General features: G+C 41.2%; 1 protein-coding gene across 1 annotated transcript in view; it reads right to left on the bottom strand.

The window, feature by feature from the left end:
- Positions 1 to 24,624, bottom strand: part of SNTG2 (syntrophin gamma 2) — a 452,341-nt gene that overhangs the window by 159,098 nt on the left and 268,619 nt on the right. Inside the window, exons 5-6 of the mRNA XM_074947749.1 lie at positions 19,986 to 20,029; positions 19,823 to 19,864 (exon numbers count right to left, since the gene is read on the bottom strand). Coding sequence (XP_074803850.1) covers positions 19,823 to 19,864; positions 19,986 to 20,029 — 86 coding nt within the window. The remainder of the gene's footprint in view (positions 1 to 19,822; positions 19,865 to 19,985; positions 20,030 to 24,624) is intronic.

A 24,624-nucleotide genomic window follows, 5' to 3' on the forward strand; every position in this document is an offset into this window, starting at 1 on the left:
GGGGGTGGCGCGGAGCAGGGGCAAGGGCCATGGGGAAGAGGCAGGGCAGGGCTGGAACAGCACGCAGCTGTGCAGGGCACCAGGAAATTTGCATATGGGTAGGGATGGCCCTGGGGTAATATCTCCAGAGACCATGTTATCTCCAAGTAACGATTTGACCAGAAAAATTCTCCATGGTCTTTTCCCCTAAGGAGAATATCAACCTTACCCGTAGTTCTTCCACCTGGAGAGCTAGAGACAGAGTAACTGGTATCATTGATATAAATATCATGGGTTTACAAGATACTAAGTGCCTTCATATGTCATTGATTTCATTGCAAAATCGTGCCCTGTAGGAGTTGACGTTGACTTTATGTTCCTGTTCTTTTTTAAAATTTCAAATTAAAAGTGTTTACAAAATATGTAAGAAATAAGAGAACATGAAATGAAAACTTTTAAAATCCAGCATCCATAGAGATAAAGGGAAAATATAGCAACCCATTAGCCATAGCCCTATCTTGAATATCTTATCAACAGTGATTTTTTTCTGCATAGATACAATTTTTTGCTGAGCATATAGTTAATGACAAAACTTTAGTTCCTGCTCACCCCATTATTGCACATTATAATTACAGCTTGGAGAAAGATTAAAGGCCTTGGGCCTGATTTTCTTCTCTCTCTTATGGTTGATTTTATACCAGTGTAAATCCACTTACTGATTTCTCCGTCCCTACTGTGCCTAGAAAAATGGGACCTCAATCCTGATTAGGGCCTCTCGGTGTTAACATAAAGCAAACAATGAATAATAATTTATCTGAAAGAGTTCAAGAGGATCATCCCTTTCATCTTACAATTCTTGGATATAGTGCTGAATATCTGAATCACAGTAGAGTGGGTTGACACCTAATAACGACTGGAACAAGCAAGACTCCTTGTGTCGTATTTACACTTCCCTTTTTAAAAAGAACACCGTACAGGAAAGCTGTATTGCAGGGTTTTATATGAAAGCTGTGAAGTCAAGGAACTATTCTTTTTCACAAAAATTTCCATAGATGTTAGTGCTTTTCATGCATGTGATTCATGAATTCCAGAGGATAAAACTGATGACTAACCGACATATAGGAAACTATTTAACTTTTAACCAAAAAGTTCTTATAGCATGAGAGGTTGTTGGAGATGTGGGTGTGGGACCTGTTAAAATATGACTCACAAAAATCACATACTACAACTGTTTCTGGTATCTACATACTCAGTTGAAGTGTAGATAGAGGGCTTGAATCCAAAGACTATTGAAGACAAAAGAAAGACTCCCATTGACTTTAGTAGCCTTTGGATTGAGAAAGAAAAATACTTAATTTGTGAGTTTACAGGATTTATTTTAAAATATTGAGTGCATTCCTAAAGTATATGGAAATATATACCAGACTATACTATAGATAAAGTATAACATACTACTGTGACAGGAGCTATCTAAACACCTCACAATCTTAAATACATTTATCTTCCCAACACCCCTATGATGTAGGAAAGGACTGTTCTCTCCCATTTTAAAGATGGAGAACAGAGAGGCCAAGGTCACACAGGAAGCTTGTGACAGAAGAGGGAACTGAATCCTACTCTCCCAAGTCCCTGGCTAGTACCCTAGCCCCAGGGCCAAACTTCATCTCTTGAAGTTATGTACCTATCTTGGCCAAGATTTATCCATCATGTGCTGGCATGATGTATTTTATTTACTTTGTCAGTTAAATATTTCCTTTGGCACCTTTTTATCTGTTCACCATGCATGGAATCCTGCTTGCATCTTTATCTTTATCTTGGAACCCCCCTTGTGATTCCCAGAACACACCACATTGTGCTCTTCTCAATAATTATCATCTATTCCTCTGATGTGCTGATTATGGCTGGGTAAGGTCAATAATAATCATTTACCTGTGTCAGGTAAATAAAAAAATGTCCAGAATGCAATTCAACTGGATTTGATTTTCTGGTCCGTTTCATCATTTTGATTCAATTCATCAGCTTGTTCGCTGTCTCAGGTGTATAAATAATTTATGTTCTATGAGTATATTTTGTGTCTACCAACCACAGGCAGGCACCAGGGCAGAGTCAGGCTCCTAAATCCATCTCCATCTAGTGAAAAGACATGCTTTCCTAAATATTACCCATAGCTATGAACCCTATTCTTCAGTCGTTAATTACTCCTTGCTTAGTCTCAACTCCCATTAAAGTATATGGTCTTTGGAAATGAAGCAGGCCCTTTGTATAGTCTATAGTACATACAGGAATTATTTCTAAAACAATGATCCAAAAGGGAGTTTCATGCTATACATCTCACCTATTGTCAGGATATAGCACCCCACTACTAAGCTTGTCTTATGTGGAAGTAGCCTTTATATAACTTATTTTTTCCTTCCCTATTCAGGGGATGTATAGGGTGTAAAGTGATTGAGTTCCACCATTGTAACCAACATGAGCCTAACATCAAAAGCCTATGCACCAACTTTCCTTACTTGAATGATTCAACACATGAGAGTACACGTACAAGTCAGCCCATGCCAGTACAATATTTTCTATTCTGAAACTCAACCTTCTTAACAACATAGAGTGGAATTCTGCCTCATGCTAAGCCCCTTGGCTGGAAGGAGAGCAAAAAAGGGAAGGGCTTTCTATAATCAAGGAGCTGGACAGTTGGTGGGAAACAGGCAATAGGTCTACCAAAAGATATATGTGAGCAGCAAACTATTCCATTACAATTGTAGTTTTTTCATCACTTCATTACTGAAGGGGCTGAAAGTTAGGGGAAGAGACCTAGATTTCAGAATTTTCTAGTACAAGCAGTTAATTTATCTATCAGTTTTAATTATAGTAATTCTGCTTTTGTGCTCAAAGATTATGCAGGCAAGTTGTAAGTGCTGGTAATACCAAACTACTTGCTTCTCTTCTGATCAAGGGAATTAAATGGTTGCAAAATAGATGTGTGTGAAATAACAGTACTGTGATGGGGTATATCAACCCCGCACTGGCAACACAAGGGTTAACCCACTCCTTTGGCACCAAGAGGCCACACCCTCTTGCCCCTACTAGACATGCTCCCCGTGGAGGGAGCATACAAAAGGAAGCAGCCCAGCTCAGTTGTCCAGGCTTCTGCTAAGGAGCCACTGGAGCGCCAAACCGCTGATGCTGAGCTCCCCAACTATGTTGCAGGAGCCCAGACGACTACAGAGACTAGAGGGGATGACCAGTTGCTACCAATGGAGGAGAATTGGGACTAACGATAGGGAGTGACCCATGGACCATATTTGTGCATATTGAGACTGGACCCTAAACCAGGTGTGAGGGGGCAGAGCGGCCAGCACTGGTACTGCAGGCGTTAACCCTTCCTTCCTAGCAGAGGAAGCCCCACCACTGAGGCTTTGCTGGGAATGCTTCAACTGGAGAACAGGTATAAAAGCCTGTGAAGCTGCTCAGTTGGGGCTGACCATCGGAGGGGATGGAGGCCCGCTGCCAGCTCCCGAGGAGGGACAGCCTGCACTCCAGGATCTGGAAGTCAGCAAAGCCGGGATGCACCCAGACAGAGCGCATCGCCGCAGGGGAACAGACTGGAGGACCTGGAGGTTCTGGTAGGAAGTGACCCAGGGGTCCTTTAGAGGAAAATAGTGTTAGAGCCATGCAGGGGTTTGGCATGTTTTGGGAACTTGTCACTATCAGGGCCCTGGTTCGGGACCCAGTGGAGATGGGGGCCCGGGTCCCTGTACCACCTCCCCAGCCACCTGACCCCACTCCCCCCCCCAGGTCGGGGGGGGGCAGTGGCTCAGCACAGAAATCATATGGACTCTGGCCGCTAGGCCCCACTACCCCACCAGTGAGGGGTGATTATATGAACTCTGCGCACTACCCTGCCTGCGAGGGGGGTTTATATGGACTCTGGCCACTGGGCTGCACCGCTCCGACACTGGGATTGAGTTTTATGGACTCTGGCTGCTAGGGCCCACTACTCTGACTAAGGGGTGATTGAGTGGAAGAAGGCTATCAGGCCTCATTGGGCTGCCCACAGAGAGGCGAGCATGCGAACTTGGGAGTGACGAGGTTCCAAGACACCATTCCCCCCTGCCCCAAAGGAGCGATAAGGTGCCAGGCCTGCCACACCGGGGTATCTGCTTATCCTAGGGCCCTGCATCAGAACCCAGTGGAGTAGAGTGGGTCGAGGTTCCCCTACCCTTCCTGTACTTGCTGTTGAGCAACCCAGCCTCTGGGAGAGGTGGCTCATAGATTCTTGCCGCTGCACAGCCCTGCTGCTGGGAGAGGTGGCCCCTTTATACTTGTGCCACTAGGCACCACCACTGCTGAAGTATGTGGCCTCTCATTGGACACTTATCACTCGGTGCAACTGCTGCCAGAGAGGGGGTGGCTTCCCAGGCCCCCCACTGACCCCCCTGGCAAGTACTGAATTGTAGAACTACTTCAGCTTCTACTTGGTATGAGCTCGGAAATGGGTCTGTTTCCATGAAGAATTTAGAGAAATTATGTAATATTTCTGAGTAAAAGGAAGCTTTTGTACCCAGCAAAGGCATAAGCTAATGTTTGGGAGGATGGCAAGGAGGGTCTGAAGGTTCTGAATGCTTTCACCACTGTTCAAAGCAAACTGTAGAGGCATTGATTGTTTAGATGTCAATCTACAATATTTGGTATTATTTTTTTAAGTGGCACTCTAGTCTGCTATTTGTTGTGTGGTCTGATATGCCGAACCCCAGAATGCCTACTATGGCACATAGGCACCTGAAAAAAACTATAATTTTGTTATCTATTTGCTCCCAGCAAGACGCAAAACAGTGATGAGGAAGGGCTGTTGTCCCACTGTGACAACATGATAAAACATCATGATAAAAGTACTATAACAGTCAATAAGGTATGTGACCTATTATTTAGGAAAGCTATGAACATCAAGGACCCAGTACGGTGCTCGGATGTATTCCACACACGTCTTTAACTGTGAAAAAGATCTGTACTAAACCCACTAATAAAACCTTACTGTAAAAAGGGTTTGTTCATTTCTTTCCATTCCTACTTGGGCCTTAGATGCTCACAGCCTCTCTCTAGCTATCTGTACTTAGGTTAACAGATGAGTACAGATCTGTGCTTCTCACATAACACACGGACTAAAAGCACTTTTTCTTGACTGACACAGGCAGTAACAAAGGACAGAAAATAGCTCAGTGAGAACTACCAACATAATAAGAAAATGAAATGTTCAGAGCCTAAATAGTTATTGTTCTTGGAACAATAAATACATTAAAATGTTTAGGAAAAACTGAGACTTAAATATTTCACATTTAAAGCGCCATTCTTAACATTATGATAATTTGACTTATCCTTTTCAATAGCCATTTAGACACCTGGGGAAAATCCTAGTCTCACTGAAGTTAGTGACAAAACTTTCATTGGAGACACTGGGCCAGATTTTCATCCCTCTTCTATTTTCTCTCTCTTCCTTCCTCACTGCCTTTCCCTGCACAATGCCTTCAAAAGATGAGCCTGGGAGCTTAAATTCCTAAATTTGGTAGACACTAAAAATCATGGTCTTAAAAAGACACTGGATTTATGGTTTATTACAACAATCTGTAACCCACTAACTTTCACTTTTTTGTCCTATGACTCCTAAGGCATTAATGGGCCACTTCGCTTGAATAGTCCCTTAGAATGTGTGTTAGCATAAGAAGTTAAACCATTTCTTCCACCTTGTATTTAGCTGTGACACTGAGTACCTTTCTCAGACCTGAAGAAGAGCTCTGTGTAGCTTGAAAGCTTGTGTCTCTCACCAAAATTGGTCCAATAAAACATATTACCTCACCCCCCTTTTCCCGGAACTCCTATGTGCTCTCTCTGGAACACAGTATGCTTTATTTAATTATTCTATTTCATATCTCCTTATGCTCCCCAGGAAAAAACATACATACACACTTTTCCTACTACAAGTTCACTACCATTTTTATGAACACTGAGTCCTTATTTCCACTCTACTGCACCTATATTACTCAAACATGTGCTAGTTTCAGGAAATAACTTCCTGACATGATGAACTGTAAATGAATATTAAGATAAAATAGTAACTTAGTGATAAGTTTTCAAAAAGTATCACATTTTTTATATTTGTATTCACAGAATAGGCTATAGTTCCAGTTATACTTTGCAATAAAGTGTTTACACTCATTAGGGAAATCAAAACTTTTTCTATGTTTAAAACTGTTTATATTTAAAAGTGCTTTTCAGATACATCCTCAGTGTTCTTCTTAAGAAACAATAACATTACCTCAGTGTACCTTGGTCATTTCCTGTCCCCCACTCACCCTCAGCCAGGGTGATGGGGAACAGCGCTTTGGTCAAAGATACCTGAAGGACCAAGCATGTCCCTGTCAGAAGACCAAGTCCATCTTTGCATCCGGCCATCTGATTGCTCACCCTTGGGTCCTCAGTGTCGGTGTACACTGCAGCTGGGATGTGCCTTCCAGCCTGGGGAAATGGACACACACTAGCTCTGTTCAAGATAGCACACTAATAAAAGCAGTGTGGATGTTGGCACTTGGGTGGCAGCATGGGCTACTCACCTGAATGCAAATGTGCCCAACCCCCTTAGAACATACTTGGCTAGCCCATGCCGTAACACCCACACTGCTATTTTTGGCAAGCTAGTTCAAAGAGAGCTAGTGCGAGGCTGCCTATCTGGGCTGGGAGGCATTCCTATCTGCAATGTACCTGTACCCATACCCTAAGGAGACCCAGATTGTATGGCAGGGCTGGAAAACCCTTCCTACTTGAGCACATGGTACCTGATCCATCCACCTTCACTCATCAGTCTCCCCTCATGGGTAGCAAGGAAGCCTCTTTCTCTGTACTTGTAGAAGTGGCACAGCTGGTGAAAGCAACCCTCACCTCCTTCCCCCACTACCAACTTGTTTGATAAGGTAGCCAGTCACTCCACGTGTCCTCCATCCCAGGTTGCGTTTTCTTGAAGGATGCTTTTTTTTTTTTTTTGGACTCTCAGTCCCAAACACATACAATCTGTTATTTTTCCAGCATGTGTATCTTTAATCCTCTGTTCCAACCATGGCAGGACATCAGTACAGGTATACAACAGGTGGCACCTTCTACACAGCTTCTCTCGTCCATCCAGCTCACCTTCTGAGCTTCCTCCTGCTTCCTGTTCCTTCCAATTATATGTCCTCCCAGTTACTGAGCTGATTGTCTCATTAGCCCAGCAATTACCACCAGTGATCCCCACTAGAAAAAGGTTGATTGCTCCAATTAAGCCTGCAGACTTCTCTATGTTGCAGCAACCTCTGTGACCAGAGTACTACAGCTAGCACTCTGTCACAGTCCTCATTCAAACGGGACTTCATCCACCCCTGCGAGACAGGTCAACAACACCTTAACAACCAGTGTGATCAAAGACAGCTGACAGACGGAAAAGAACCAACATAGAGACTTGGGGTGAAATCCTGGCCCCACAGTAGTCAATAGGAATTTTGCAACTGATTTCAACAGCGCCAAGATTTCACCACTGATCTTTGTCTGTTATGAGATTATCAGTGAATATATGGTCTCTATACATAACCAGTTCCGAAACCAGACGGAAAGGGTCTAAAAAGATCTGAGGCCTCAAGATATTGCCAGAATTGCCTTGCTTTAATTTTCTCAATAATTTACCTCCAAATGGAAGATCAGAAACAGGGAAATAACTCACTAGACTGACATCATAAAGAGTTTCTTTCTTGAACATAGGCTTCACAATTTTGTATTTGAAAGGCTGGTGCCTTACAGATCCGTGACTAGTTCCACTGACTATTGCCCTTACTCTTGTCAACGCTTATTTCTGTTTTATTGAGTCACTTCAATGGGCCTACTTCTGTACCTGAAGTTAAGGAACATGCATAAGTGTTTTCAGGATCTGGGCCCCAAATTCTAACTTAGATTACTACATTTATGAAAAAGTTAAAGTATATTCAAAAACAGGCTAGCTTACTACATAAAGGAAAAACAGTTATTCTGTGTAGTATATAATAGCCTGTTATAAGAACAGCTATTGGTCTGCTTTCTCTATCCTATCCTGTCTTTTCTATTTTATGTAATAGAATTGTTTAGTTTCTACATGCTACATATTATATTACTTCCATATATATTGTTTATCACTATTGGGGATTAGAGTGCATTTTTATGTACCAGGTTAACCTAATTTGGTCAAAAGATAAACCTTAGCTATTTGACTTCAATAGGACTGTTCACATCCTTAAAATTTAAGCATGTACATAGGCATTTGCAGGATTGGGGCTCCCCCCCGCAATTTAGTTGGGTTTGAACAAATTAGCAACTTCTATAAAAATCTCTGAATTTGAGTTCCAGCGAGGTCACTATGGCATGGAATACAGGCCTGTAACAGTTTGATTGCCATTTTGAATTTTAAAACCAGAGATCTCTGTAAGCTCAACAGAACAGTTCTCTTAAGTGTGAAATTCTGAATTTGCTCCAGCAGTCACACTTAGCTAACCAGAGATTATCTGAGACCAGCAGAGTCAACTGTCACTTTTCATGTGGCTTCCAAAAATAGTTCACATTTTAATGCTAAGGTAAGATTAATGTTTTTATCATTCACTGTCCCGTACTACTATAGTATTCCAGAACCTACTCTAGTTCACAGAAGTTTGACATGTCACATTTCATTTTAGCTACTGCAGTACTAGAGAAAGATACAAATTTCCTAAGCAGTATTGACAGACAAATCTTATGAACACCAACCAAAAAGAAAAAATGCCTGTAGATTTGTATGCCACAATTACACTAGAGTGATTTCAGATGTTCTACTTTAGGATACCCTGTAAAATCAAAAATAGGCACAGAGCAAAACAAGGCCTAAGGGAGCACTGCATTCATCAACACAATAATATGCCCAAAATTGAAAACATCGAAAAGACAAAACGTTTATAACTTTTCCATTTAATATAAAGTAATAATGGAATAGCAGGTGTCCTATTCAACTTATTCATAAATGATCTGGAGAAAGGGGTAAACAGTGAGGTGGCAAAGTTTGCAGATGATACTAAATTGCTCAAGATACTTAAGACCAAAGCAGACTGTGAAGAACTTCAAAAAGATCTCACAAAACTAAGAGATTGGGCAACAAAATGGCAAATGAAATTTAATGTGGATAAATAAAAAGTAATAGAAAAAATAACCCCAATTATACATACAATATGATGGGGGGCTAATTTAGCTACAACTAATCAGGAGAAAGCTCTTGGAGTCATCGTGGATAGTTCTCTGAAGACGTCCACGCAGTGTGCAGCAGCAGTCAAAAAAGCAAACCAGATGTTAGGAATCATTAAAAAAGAGATAGAAAATAAGATGGAGAATATCTTATTGCCCTTATATAAATCCATGGTATGCCCACATCTTGAATACTGCATACAGATGTGGTCCCCTCATCTCAAAAAGGATATACTGGCATTAGAAAAGTTTCAGAAAAGGGCAACTAAAATGATTAGGGGTTTGGAACGGGTCCCATATGAGGAGAGATTAAAGAGGCTAGAACTTTTCAGCTTGGAAAAGAGGAGACTAAGGGGGGATATGATAGAGGTATATAAAATCATGAGTGGTGTGGAGAAAGTGAATAAGGAAAAGTTATTTACTTGTTCCCATGATATAAGAACTAGGGGCCACCAAATGAAATTAATGGGTAGCAGGTTTAAAGCAAATAAAAGGAAGTTCTTCTTCACTCAGTGCACAGTCAACCTGTGGGACTCTTTGCCTGAGGGGGTTGTGAAGCTAGGACTATAACAGGGTTTAAAAGAGAAACTGGATAAATTCATGGAGGTTAAGTCCATTAATGGCTATTAGCCAGGATGGGTAAGGAATGGTGTCCCTAGCCTCTGTTTGTCAGAGGGTGGAAATGGATGGCAGGAGAGAGATCACTAGATCATTACCTGTTAGGTTCACTCCCTCTGGGGCACCTGGCATTGGCCACTGTCGGTAGACAGGATACTGGGCTGGATGGACCTTTGGTCTGACCCAGTATGGCTGTTCTTATGTCCTTCCTCCCATTTTTTTTTTCAAATTCTTGATGTTTCTGGCTTATACAAGTAAGATACCAAACCGTGGAGCCCTTATTCATTTTTCTTCTCAACTAAAACTGGTATCAGTGGGGACTTTGCCTATGTATGAGCTGAGTCAAAAAAAAACAGACTAAGGATGTCAGGATTGGTCTCAAGACGGTCAAACAGAATAAAGACTAAAGATGGATCAAGAGAGCTGAGCTTTGGTTTTGCAAAACTCAATAGTACTGGTGTTCTGGGTACAGGATCAAGTTTTTAACTGAAATACCAAAACCTTAAGACACTTGAAGGGGATTGGATACAAGGTTCCAGGTCTAGATCATCTCTAATAGGAACCACACATGAAGTGCTCACCCAGTTTTGTGACTGCTTGTGCAGTAAGTAGATTTCAGTTTAATTTGAGAGAAAAGCTGAGGTTTGAGGCCCATATTTTCCAACACAGTTAACACATTCCTAGAAAAATTAATACTATTTAAAATTATAAACACACATCAAAGGGAGAATGGTTGCCTTCCAAGTACATGAAGAAATTTTCCACAGACCACCACAGCATTTCAGATTTTACAATTCCACAACAATTATGATGCCATGCTATCTCCTCTTAAGTACTGAAACTTACTATGTTTATCTGGTGTACCTGGAGTAGTAAATGCTGAGTATTCTATAACTCCAACTCAACAGTCATTACTGGCTTCATCAGGCTGGCCCTTTATATTACCTCCACTCAGCTCTGCCAGGATGGACAGCAAAGCCTCTCAAATACATAAAACAAAAATCTTCACAATCAAACATCCCTTTCTCCCCATGCATTCCTCCTTGGGTGGGGAGTTTGGCAATGCTACTCCAGAATTAGGAGGCACAGTCAGTTAAATTCAGTCTCATTCTCCCTGGCCTTGGAGAGGTTAGCAGCCAGTCTTCTTTTTACCAGTGTTTCTCTTCCTATGACAAAGAAGGGAGATTACATGCTGCCCTGATTTCTAGGACTTGCCCTGTTTGGCAGAGACATAGTGTCTTGCCCTACCCTGCCCTACACTACAAAGCCCCTGATCCCAGGACCTAAAAAGAAGAGTTGTCTAGAGATTTTCCAGATGTTAGCTAAGACCTGAGTAAAAGATTTTTGTGTGTAGACAGTAGGGAGATTTGGGCTAAAACCCAAGAAAGAGCCCGAAGTATGTCTGCAGTGAAGACATAACCACAGCATCTGCCTCTGTCATTCTCTGAGTCTTTATCTGTTGCAGAATGACTGAAATGGGTTAGCTTCACCCTGAAACTTCCCCTCTGATCTTAAAAGGCCATTATACCCTGTTACAAGTCATTTTTTAAGAAAGTCCTCTGTCAGCGGTTACCACATTATGGTATCTTTAATATTAGATCTGGTCACATAATGAAGAAATTTAGTCATGAATTCAATGGGGAAAATGAACAAGAAATTATTTGACCAGCTATATTAAATACATCACATCACTATATGCCCGTACATATACAATTTCTGACTACATTCCCACGACATGTGGGCTGTGGATAAATGGTGGTGGCACAGCATAGTTTGACATCCTACAGACTTTTCCAAGATACGGAATTCTTTGCATGGACATGATCCTTGCCAACAATGATCTGTCAATAGTCTAAAACTAAATGTAAACAAATAAGAATCTTGTTAAAGCAATCCTTTAAAATTGTCATATAAACCTAGCCTTCCAACCTTCTCCAGACCTCTGTAACATTCTAGTTTCATCCAGTGTAGTACTACAGAAAACAATATAGTGAATGTGGCATACTCTCAAATCTGTCAGGTGACAGAGACTGACAAGGCCAGGAGCTCTGAGATGAAAGGAAGACACTGACAAACATTACTTATGTGGTGTCAAAAGGCCTGACCACTCGCCACTGAAGTCAATAGGAATCTCTCCATTGACTTCAAGGAGGTTGAATTTTGCTTTTTGTAGGAAATTGCCATTGAAGAAAAATAGGTGTAACAGACTTAGGCTTTCAAATAAAGTATTAAAGGAGGAAACAATGCACATTCACTCCTTGTTTTAATAAACATAAATGACTTCCAATGCCAAGGAAGAAAAAGACTGATGAGAGGGTAAAATAAGGGCCTTGAACTGTGAAAGAGACAATTGTATTTATATTCCAGGTTTAGAATATCATTTATCAGAAGAAATGTGTTCTGTTTGTACTATATAAAGTGACAGTCTGATAAGCCATTACGGAGGCAAAATAATCCTTCACCATCTCAATCAAACAAAAACTGTATCACCATTTCCTGTCTTCACCTCTTTGAATCTCATCAATCATATTTCTAAAAATAAGCTTATTTTCAAGGATATTTAATTATTTTCAGTACTTCAGAGTCTCTTGTACTATTTATTATACCAGTATCATTTCCATCAATCTTCATCTCTATGTTTTCAATTTTTCTTTCAGTCATCAACATTCTTGAACTGAAGTTTTCAAACTTCTTATCTGCAGCAATTGTAAACTCACTTGGAATACATCCAATCTTTTACCAATATCCATGGTGTTTTGAAGGCTGTCATGATTTGATGAGCCAGACCTGTGTCTTCTGATAGTGTAAATATGAAAACATACATGGTCTCAATGCATACAGATTACACCAAGTTTACAATGCAATTTCCAGTCTTCCCTGGAATTGTTTCTTTTTTGTTTAGTGTATTTTAAGCTACCTATAATGAATGTGATCCAGATAAAATAATTAAAGACATAACATTCCAGAAATTGTGAAAGTAAATTTCAGAGTGCATTCCTGTATAAGACAACTCCACTTCATATATTCTAAAGCCTTGATCCAAGAAAACACTTAAATCCCATTTACTTTGATGGGATTGAAGCACTTGCTTAAGGATGATTGCTTGACTCAGGGCCTAAGACAGGAATGAACATACAGAGCCACACCTGGCCCCCACTGTGACCAATTTGTCTTTGTCTACCAACACAAAGCTGCTTTATTGGTAACCTGAGGATTCCCTCTGCATATTTTGGTACTTTTATCTGGTTGTGAGATGCCTATGGAACAGTGGCAGTGAATGGGAAGCTAGAAGAAAAGGATAATGGCAAGAAGAGTGGTGAGAAGGACTAGGAAAAATGGAGGAAGTAAGGTGCAGAAGAATCAGAACAGATGGCATGGTAAGGTAGAACTGACATGACAAGTTATCAGGTGGCAAAGGACAAATGGATAACAAGAGAAAAGACCATCAACACCAGCACCAGGGACCAGACAACTAAGGGCACTACAGAACAGGAATCTTTTAGTTCATACCCACAGTGTCCACGTGGGGGAATTACAGCACAGCACTTTGGTGCACAGTGCTATCTGGAACCCTGTAGTCCCAACTGTGGGACAGTGTAGCCACGCCCTAAAAGTGTTGATATGGAGAAAGGCATGCTCTGCTATTAGGAGTAGAAAAGGACAGGAAAGGCAGTTTGCTGTGAAGCTGTATTCTTGTTGCCATTGCTGCTGGGAGCTCCAGCTGGCTGTTGGGCTTTCAGGGGAGCTGGGAGCTTTTAAACTCCACCCCTGGAAGTGCTGGTGGTCACATAGGAGGCCACCTATGGAGGTGCTGCCAGCATCAGTCATCCTGAGGTAGGATCCCAAGGGCTCCAGTTGTGCTTCAGAGGCCAAAAAGGCCCTGTTCTCCTTACCCACTGATGCTGCTGATGGCCCTTTGCTTAGATCTGAAATTAGTGTTTAATTACACATTTATCCAAACTGAACACCTGTCACTAAACTACAAATGAACATATAGAGGAAACCTTCAGCTTAAAAAAAGAGAGATAATTTAACAGTCTGCAGTTGGCCATAGCTCCTCCCTAGCTGGTGGTTGGACTAGCAATTATTCTGAAATGGTAAAAATTAATAACAAGGAAAAAACTATCTAAGGTCTCCCTAGGACTAGAAAGACGAGAAAGTTTCCCTGACATTCTGAAAGATACAAAGAGAACTCTTGCAAACCATTTTCAAAGTTTACAACTAATTAGATTCTACACCATGTGCTGTGTTTCAGGGGCCACTGTCCCTGAGTGGCTTAGCTCCTTGTTACGTGATACAATATTGTAGCAGGCAGTAAATGATCAGAATAAAAGTGAGATTATGAATGTATTGTGTAAACCTTCTGCCAGGTGGTTAAGAGCAGCAGTGAGGGCTGGGTTCAATGTATCTACTGTTCCTCTTCACAAATATATGAACTGACTCAAGACCCCTCTCAGAAACCTAGGAAAAAGAAACAAACCCATCCTGGGTGTCCTTAACAGCCAGAACTTCCCCACTTGCAAGCATTCCAAGTCTGTTTACAAACAAGTGAATCTTTGTTAGAGGGACGGGAACACATTCATAAATGTGGGAAAACACAGCAACCAAATATGTGCGCGCCTGTGCGCACACACACCCGCACACACACACACACACAGAGAATAACAACTCCCTTCCAGCCATTTGGCAGTAGTCCACCTAACTCCCTTCCTACCCACTGGTGAGACTGTCCCATAGTTGAGAGTCCCATGGCTGCACCACATCACCCATGTACCAACCCTACTCATGATTTGCCTCAGTGACACAGTTGTCCAATTTGCAGGTATATCTCCAGTCCCACGGGAGATGCTTGACTGGTTCCACCTCGAAGAACTACCACTTAACCTAGCTTAATGATTCAGCTTTATTAAGGTGCTGTGTAGGCAGATAAAACTCTATACCAGAACTTGTATCTTTTTACCAATAGAAGGAGTAGAAAGCTGTTTTTCCTCTGGAGCTTTTGGCTACATTGTTTAGAACTGTTTCTGTACGTTCTGTCTAGGTTTCTTATTAGGTAACACATATTGATTACACAGAATTCCTACATATACCACAGACAGCAGTAGCATTTCTCCAACCTTCCTCACCAATGCAATGTAACCGAGATACTATGCTGGCTGGTTGAATGAATATTTCTTGGCATTTCCTGAAACAGCCCTTAAGGAGTGTGGCTCCTCCCAGTTGATGGGAAGTGACTCTGTGAAGAAGTTCAGTGTAAGAGTATGCTTCCCGCATCAGGAGAAAGGGAACTTGTCCTGCTGATGATGTCCAAAACAGAAGCTCCAGCAATAATAAATGGTTGTGGTTCTGTTGCTTACTGTGCCTGTGTTTTGGGGATTTGGCGTGACTAGGCTTATCCACCAGGAAATAGACCGTGAGGTCACATAACAGTACTTTAACCCTGACCTAGGATCATATCTAGATAAGAAAGGGGAAGTTCAGTCTCTTTGCCCATTCAGTCCTTCACCTTTTTGATGAGACCATCAAAAGTTAGTGCCATTACTGCACTGCACTGTGTTTTTTTCAGATGTGAAAACTTGTCCACCAGGAACTAGGTTTAGGCTACCATTATTCATTTCCACATAGCTAATGAACAGTTGTCAGCTGGTGAGCACTTTTAATCACTACTGAGTTGGGCTGGGTTCCAGATAAGTGCTGTATGTAGTCTGAAAATGAACCAGATTTAATCTTGCATACAATCAGGCTGATCAATCAAATGTGCTATAGCAAACACTATTAGCTTAGAGAGATGGTAAACATTATGGTGGTGTGTGCTTTAAAAACACATTTAATAATGGCAATAATAATGGAACAAATTCTTAGGGGAGCTGAGCATTCTGCATTCTTACTGATAACAATGAGAATGCCTGTGCTCAGCATTTGGCCCAATAATCATGATACATGCCAAATAAGGCACAAGTAGTATCATTACCCACTGCTTGTCTGGATCTATTAAACTTTATTGTTTTAGGCAATACTTTATTAAGTTTGATGGTAAAGTTTTCTGCACATAAAAGTAGTAACTCTTTGCTTATAATTTTTCTAGTCTCCAATGTGTGATTTCCAGTGGTAATGGCTTTAATGACATTTGCCCAATTATCCAGCTGTCTGAGATATTTCTAAGGTGCCTATCACCATGGTATCTAAGCATTGACAAGTATATGACAGGAATTACATAAAAGAGTAATGTGTTCTATAGTACAAGGATAATTCCATGTTTTATAGTGTTTTCTTCAAAAGAATGCAACCACAATTCATTTAAAAAAGAATACCCTTTTCAATGAAGCAGAGATAAGAGAATTTGTTTTTCCCCAATGTGAAACTTCCCTTCAATTATGATAAGACAGATGCTCTTGCCATCTCAGTTCTATAAAACAATAAAGAAAACCTCTTTTGATAATTTTTCTTTTAAGTAAAACAAATGCTCAATCAAATACATGGGCATAATAATATCAGGTAATCTTTCTGATCTACTTATGAGAAATCGTATTTCTCCCCCGAATTTAAGTCACTGGAAGACGGTCCCTTTTTTGAATACCCCAGATGAATGTTATCAAAATAAATGTTCTAACTAGAGGTAGTACATTTTTCTGTCTTCTGTCTATCATAGTTCCATTCACTTTAAGGCTCATAAAAAAGATACAAAAATCATTGGAATTAGGGCATCCCAAAAATTAGCTTTCATCAGCAAAACAAAGGAAAAGCAAGTATGTATGTATCAGACTTTTTTTTTTAAATTTTCTACATTCCCAGTTCAAAACTATCTTTGACTTTTACTTAGGAAACTTGCTGGACTAAAATGGAACAATCCTCTCCCCCTTGGACTAACCCTTACATACTTTATTTGGCAACAAACAAATGATCTTTCTGCACATCTGATACATGATTTATATCTGGAACTGAAATTCTAAATTACTGTACATTAGCTATGCTTTCTCTATTCCTCCCATTCCCTCCACTACAAATATTGTATTCTTTACATCCAAAAGCCAAGCTAAGGCATTTATGGAAAGACTGAATAATCCTTATTAATTACACATCATGTTTATTGACATGTAGTTTTTATTTGTATTCTGATAATATCTAGAGGTCCTCATGACAGATTGTGCTAGGCACTGTACACATACAACAACATAAATGGTTCCTGCCTCAGAGAGCCTGCAAGTTACAAAAGGTCATGTAATGTCTTATCATCAAGTCACAGCTTCACACGATACTGTTCACTCTGTACATTAGTATTTGCCGCTGAGATATCCCCATGTTTTCAACAAGATACTGCTTCTTTGGAATTAAGCAGAAAAGTTACTTGATTCTGCAAACAGCAAAATCTACTTGCTTAAATGTATTCTCTACTCCTCAGTCCTTACAGGGCTCAATCCTTCAAGGTGCTGAGCACTACTACAAAGTCTTGAGTCCACTCCACTCCTGCTGAAGTCAGTGGAAATGTAGAGTGATCAGCACCGTGAAGGATCAAGCCCTTTTCCCACAGGAGGACCCAATTTTCAAATGTGAGCACCTTAAGCTAGGAATCCGATTGTTTATAGAACCAACTTCAGTGCCTGATTCTGTACTACTGAAATCAATGGGAGCTTTGCAAGACCTATCAGATGGGCATTTCAATATATTCTCAATGCTGGAAGGGCTCTAATATGGTAGGTAGATTTTCTACCTTTTTCTTACATATGATGTAATGGGTATCTGCCCCACACTCACCCTGCAGGACTTAATGCAGGCCAGATGAGCCAATTAACCAATTAGGCAACTAATTAAGGAGGCTCAGCTGGATAGGAATAGATGGTTCCTATAAAGCTCAGGAGTTGAAAGCAGAAGGGGCTACTGGAAAAAAGTGGACACTCCCATGAGGAAGGGAGGAGTGAGTAGGGACTGCAAGCTGCAATTGCTCCTTGGGAAAAGTGAGGAGACTCTGGGAACTGGTAGGCCCAGGAAGAAAAGGGGAACCATTAGTAGGAAGCAACCCAGGGAGAGAGCAGTGAGGCCAGAGAGAGAGAGAAGGCCCAGACTGCTGAGCTGAAGGTCCCTGGGCTGGAACCTGGAGAAGAAATCAGGCCTGGGTTCCCCTACCAGCCACTGGGTGAATGGCACTGAAGCCATGAGCAAGAAGACTGCCTGGGACTATTGAGGAGCTAAATCCACCCAGAAGGGGGAAACACAGATAGACACTGTGGTTCCTGAGGCTGCAAAAGGGGCTTCAGGGAGACAACAGAGATGGAGGGATTGGCATTGGCCTCAGGCTAATCCCCAGAGTACCAGAAGGTGGCACCAGCCCAGTGGTGAACAGTGTATCCCATCAAATATGGGAATAGCAAATGTTTTCAATGTATTCATACTAGATTGTGAATGCATATGGAAATTATCTTTTTGATGTTTACAACTGTACCATAGACCAACTGACAATGCATAGTCTTCATATTTTCAGCAGTAGGTCTTAAAGAATAAAACTGTTTATTGTTGTGTAGGCACATGGATGTTGTCATAAATATAAAGGGAAGGGTAACCACCTTTCTGTATACAGTGCTATAAAATCCCTCCTGGCCAGACGCAAAACCCTTTCAGCTGTAAGGGGTTAAGAAGCTGCGGGGGAGGGGGAGAAATCGATCTAAGATACGCAACTTTAGCTTTGAGAATAGCGTATCTGAAGTCGACGTATCTTAGATCGACTTAGAATCACTTCCTTCACGTCCTCGTGGTGCGGGATCAATGGCCGCCACTCCCCCGTCGACTCCGCTTCTGCCTCTTGCCGTGGTGGAGTTCCGGAGTCGACGGCAGAGCGATCGGGGATCGATTTATCGCGTCTACACTAGATGCGATAAATCGATCCCCGATAGATCGATCTGGCGGGTAGTGTAGAAATGGCCTCAGATAACCTCGCTGGCACCTGACCAAAAATGACCAATGAGGGGACAAGATACTTTCAAATCTGGAGGGGGGGGAACAAAGGGTTTGTCTGTCTGTGTGATGCTTTTGTTGGGAACAGATCAGGAATGCAGCCTTACAACTCCTGTTAAGTTAGTAAGTAATCTAGCTAGAAATGCGTTAGATTTCTTTTCATTTAATGGCTGGTAAAATAAGGTGTGCTGGATGGAATGTATATTCCTGTTTTTGTGTCTTTTTGTAACTTAAGGTTTTGCCTAGAGGGATTCTCTATGTTTTGAATCTGATTACCCTGTAAAGTATTTACCATCCTGATTTTACAGAGGTGATTCTTTTACCTTTTCTTTAATTAAAATTCTTCTTTTAAGAACCTGATTGCTTTTTCATTGTTCTTAAGATTCAAGGGTTTGGGTCTGTGTTCATCTGTACAAATTGGTGAGGATTCTTATCAAGCCTTCCCCAGGAAAACGTGTGTAGGGCTTGGGGGGATATTTTGGGGGAAGATGTCTCCAAGTGAGCTTTTTCCTTGTTCTTTGTTTAACATGCTTAGTGGTGGCAGCATACGGTTCAAGGACAAGACAAAGTTTGTACCTTGGGGAAGTTTTTAACCTAAACTGGTAAGAATAAGCTTAGGCGGTCTTTCATGCAGGTCCCCATATCTGTACCCTAGAGTACAGAGTGGATAAGGAACCTTGACAGATGTCTTAATGTATTATGAGCAATTTTCAAGCGTGAGTAGTAGCCTTATGAATGGTTTATATGAAAGAAACTTTTCATGTATTAGAAAGATAATGTCAGGTATCTGAACTGTGTTGCAGCATCTCTTTCCTATGGATTTAAGCAGTTTTTTGTGCAGTATCTATTTTGTAGTGATATAGTGTGAGATCCAAATCTGATTGAAGTTAATGGCAAAGTTCCCATTTAAGGAACTAGGGGCTCAGGGCCATACTGAATACAACATGCCATAATTTTCATTATTTTTATATGCACCTCAAATATTTCATCTGGTATTAAAGTATAAAAGTTACATAAAACTTACCACTTCTTCATGGGTAGCACTTTCTACATTTATGCCATTAACCTAAAAATGAATATACCATAGAAAGAAAGTGATTTGTAACATATAAATAACATAATAAAAATAAACATTAAAACTTGTTTAAAACAAGTATGTGTGTGGAATAAATGTACAATTTACTGACCTGTATTAGTGCATCTCCTATAAATAACATTCCTGTTTGGTCAGCTGTGGGGGTTACAAAAGCAGTATGTTAAGTGAAAGACTTAAATAATGACATATATTGCTTCAGCACTTGTTTAAGCACACTGTTTGGAACAGTGTAACATTTTAAACTAATTTTCTTGTGAAAATGCCAGTGGCATAACGATCAGGAATCATCCAGTAAACCTAATAGATTGGTACCAATTTTAAGCAAATTAAGAGAGTTACTTTCCATGCACAAAGGACTTATTTAATATGGAACACAAATGTCATTTCTCACTAATGAATGATTTCATTAAATTATCTGGAAAGTGTGATTCACATTTTTCATTAGTCTTGCTCAGACAGTAAAATAGAAATTCTAGAAGCTACTTAGCATCTTTTTTTCTTTTTCTTTTTTTTTTTTGCCTGGAACAAATTTACAGGAACTGGTATAATTAAAGAAGCTGTGCCTAGAATTTAATAAAACTATTAAAGATCAAGTTTGAATTTGCTCTGTTCAGGAGAATAACACAACATATTATTTCAACCAGTAATTTGCATATTTTCTACATCATGAAATCAACAGGAATGACACCCTGGAAGGGCACACACAACAAATCTACTTCAAATGTGAACTGTCACTTTTGGGGGGTGAATTTCTCCGACTTCTGAGGACATGAGTATTTAATGTGCATTCAGGGAGTTTATCATCTCATAGAAGATGGTCGGCTGTTCACACTCTGATCCTGCAAACACTGATGTGGTTAACCTTAAGCACCCAGGTAGTCTCTTTTTTTATGTAACTCTTTTGAGACTACTCATGTGCTGAAAGTTAAGCACACATGTAAGTGATTTCAGAATCTGGGCCTGAGACTTGCAAGATTTTAAAAAATATAACACTCAGCTTAATATTTAGGGAAAGTGAAATGGAGGGAAGGAAGACTGTGACCACACAGTTGTTAGCGGGCTTATTCCTTCACCCACTTACTTCCCTGGTCCTTCTCGCATGAACAGAGAGCAACAATACCGGAAGTCCAAAGGTGCAAACAATTCCATGTTTCCTGGGGTGAACTTCCAGCAAGCATGATTCCAGTTTCCTTCCTTAGTGTCCCCCTTCCCAGCTCTGACACCACAGAGCCTTACCTGTGGCCCTGTTCCCATCCCTGCCCTAAGCTAAATATGATTCCAATTTCCCCACTCCCATTCCCTGTTCCCATTTCCCCCACCCACTTCCTGATTGACTGCAGACTATAAAGTAAAACTTGAGCTCTGCTTAGCTATATCTTAACCAATCATTTTCCTGAAATTTAACTAACCAGTCCTAACATATTGTAACATGATTATTTAACCAATTATATCCCACACCTTAATTAGTTTACACCCAGCAAAATTAATTATACAGCAGACAGAAACAATCACAGAACCAGACAGAGATTATACAGACAAACAATAGGGAAATGGGGACTACAGTGATAGAACAACAAAGAAATGAGGATTTCACATCCCAGCTATTGATAAGTGAGTTCTTGCCAGACAGGATGCTATCAAACTAAGTTTCCTTTTAGATTTTCTAGGCACTTCCCTTTCTCTGGAGGCGATAGGCATTATCAGGACAGGATTGTATTCCTAACAGCCCAATAGCACCTGATTTCAATGTGACTAGTTTGGAATGTGAGGATGTGACCGTTCGCTTCCCAACTTATGGCTGCCTCTGCTGCTTAGCCAAGGGCCTTAGCCTAAGCACAGGGCCTCAGACTGTCACAGTGAGAGAATGCCCTTACGCCGGCAGACGGTGATTTTGATTCTTCCTTTTATACCTCTATAACCAGCCAAGTGATAAGAATACATTTAAATTCTTAGAGTATACAGACAGGCATGAATATCTATATCCTAACAACAGTACTTTCTCAGCTTCTGCCATATTGGATTTGACAATATGAACAATGATGCTTTCATTCAAAATAGTTTTGTTTCTGAAGACATCAGGGTTGAATTTGGTGCCATCACTTTGGTTGGATAAAATAAATACCTTTACTTTATTAATCTAACTTTACTTGATATTTGTTAGTATTTAGGCAACATTTAACTATTTCTTGCATTAATCTATTTCAAATGACAGCTTGTATATACTATTAACGTAAAGTAAATGTTTTTTGGGGATTCTAACCTACCTTGTATTTAAAAAAGAATAATCATGCTTGCAATCTCTGGTGTGTATGTGTATATACACCTCTACCCCAATATAATGCGGTCCTCGGGAGCCAGAAAATCTTACCGTGTTATAGGTGAAACCGCATTATATCGAACTTGCTTTGGCCTCGAGCATTTCCGTTATTAATAGTCACTTCCCGCCCCCTGACTGACCCCTCAGAACCCCCGACACATAGAACCCCGCCCCGCTCCTTGTCCCCTGACTACTCCCTCCAGAGACCCCCCCACCCCAACCACTCCTCCCAAGACCCCACCCCCTATCTAAGCCTCCCTGCTCCTTGTCCCCTGACCCCCCCTCCAGAGACCTCCCCATCCCTAATCACCCCAGGACCCCACCCATACCCAACCCCCCTGCTCCTTGTCCCCTAACTGCCCCGCCCCCAGAACCTCCAAACCATCCAACCTCCCCTGCTCCCTGTCCCCTAACTGCCCTGCCCCCAGAACCTCCAAACCATCCAACCCCCCCTTCTCCCTGTCTCCTGACCGCCCCCCCAAGACCCTCTGCCCCTTATCCAACCCCTCTGCCCCAGCCCGGCACCCTTAACACATCACTCAGAGCAGCGTGTCAGAGCCAGACACTCTGACGCGCTGATCCAACGGAGCATACAGCCCCGCCCCCCAGAGCACTGCTTTACCGCGTTATATCTGAATTCGTGTTATATCGGGTCACGTTATATCGGGGTAGAGGTGTATACATAGTCAGCCCATAGCGAGGGAAATGCAAACAAAAGAAACACAGGATATGTCTATGCTGCAGTTGGGACAGTATAAGTAGGCACACCCAGGCTACCTCTAATCATGCTAGCTCACTAAAAATAGCAGTGTTGCTGTGGTGGAATAGGTGGTGACACAGGATAGCCCCCTGTGTACCTACTTATGGTCCCAGGTGGGATTGTACTCAGGTGGCTGGCCTGTGCCACCACCCATACCACCACAGCTACATTGCTATTTTTAGCAAGTGTGGGCAATCAAAGCTAGCTTGGGTATGCCTACATGTGCTGCAAATGCACCTCCTAATTGCAGTGGTCAGAAAGGTGACCTGAGTGAGTTCCACTGAGTGAACATCAAAATAAGGCACTTAGCAATAATAAGTAAATGTTTAGCTTCTACATAAAAGCTATGCTGTATGCTTGATTTTTGTGCAAACTTCCTAGTGACATTGGTGAGAGTTCTGCTCTGGATCAAGATCAGTAAATGGCCTAAAATTTATACTCCAGTCCATGAGTTTAAATTTAAAATGGAAGATGGCTCTCTCCAGAATGTGATTGGCAGTGATGAACCAGATTCTAAAGACACCACCATTTAGTTACCCAGACAACAGACACTTACAAGTATGTACAAGAAGACGAAACACAGGTTAATATATTTTACTGGATCAAAAAGCAGATGAATGCATAAACTTGGAAGGCAGAAAGTACTGCAAAATAGGTATATATTAAACTTATAAAGGCATCACCATATCCATTCTTTCACAAGAAGCACTACATCTACAAACACTGTCTTACGCAGGTGCTAAAACAAACTGAGATAAAATATATAGCTCCTATTGAAGTCAATGGGAAGATTCCATGGAAAAAGTCCAAAATGTTGTTTTACTTCTCCTAGACATTCTAGATCTTGCTGACAATTGGATACCAAATTTTAATTTTTATTGACATTTTGATTATAATTCTTTTTGTTCCATTACAAGAGTAAACCATTTTCAGCTGGTGGATACTGTTTTTGTGTGTGACTCTATCTAGACATCTTTGGGCAACAAACACACCAAAAGGAGTCTAATCTATGTGAAGGATAGTTTCACAATTTAGAAAGTGCAGACACCAGTGCAAAAGCCATCCTGAATTTACTTCATTCCAACAGTGAAATTGAACTTGAGAGTAAATAGGGAAGTCTTGGTATGAAGGAATCACAAGCTATCATAGGCCTTTCATTGTGTTAGACACCTCCTCACCTCCTCTAAGGGAACTGGGAGGGGCAAAGGAGTGCTGGACACATGTTCCTTCCCCACCTTCATCTGCAGAACAAGTCTTGTGCATGGGAAGAGTACCACCAAGTGTATTCTTCACCCAATGAAGGAATGGAGTAGTAGGTGTGCTACCCAATAAGCTAAGTAGAGATCATAAACATTCCTTTCCCTGCAGTGGTGCAGTTCCACACTGTCCCCAATACGTCAGTTCCTATGTGGCTCTATAGAGCTGTTAGGAAGGATATGTCAAAAATAAATGACCCATGGCATGGCTGCAGCTGGCCCAGGTCAGCTGATTTGTAGAGCCCTGCATGGATAAAAATTTATACCTGTGGATGCGGATATCCGTGGGTATAAATCGGTATTTGTGGAACCGCAGGGCTTTCCCGGGAACCACAGCCGCAAAAGGAGCAGAACGTGGGGCCGCCACTCCCAGGAGCCAGCGCCCCATGCCAGCAGC

The sequence above is a fragment of the Natator depressus genome, chromosome 3, assembly GCF_965152275.1.
Source record: "Natator depressus isolate rNatDep1 chromosome 3, rNatDep2.hap1, whole genome shotgun sequence".
Taxonomy (NCBI): domain Eukaryota; kingdom Metazoa; phylum Chordata; order Testudines; family Cheloniidae; genus Natator; species Natator depressus.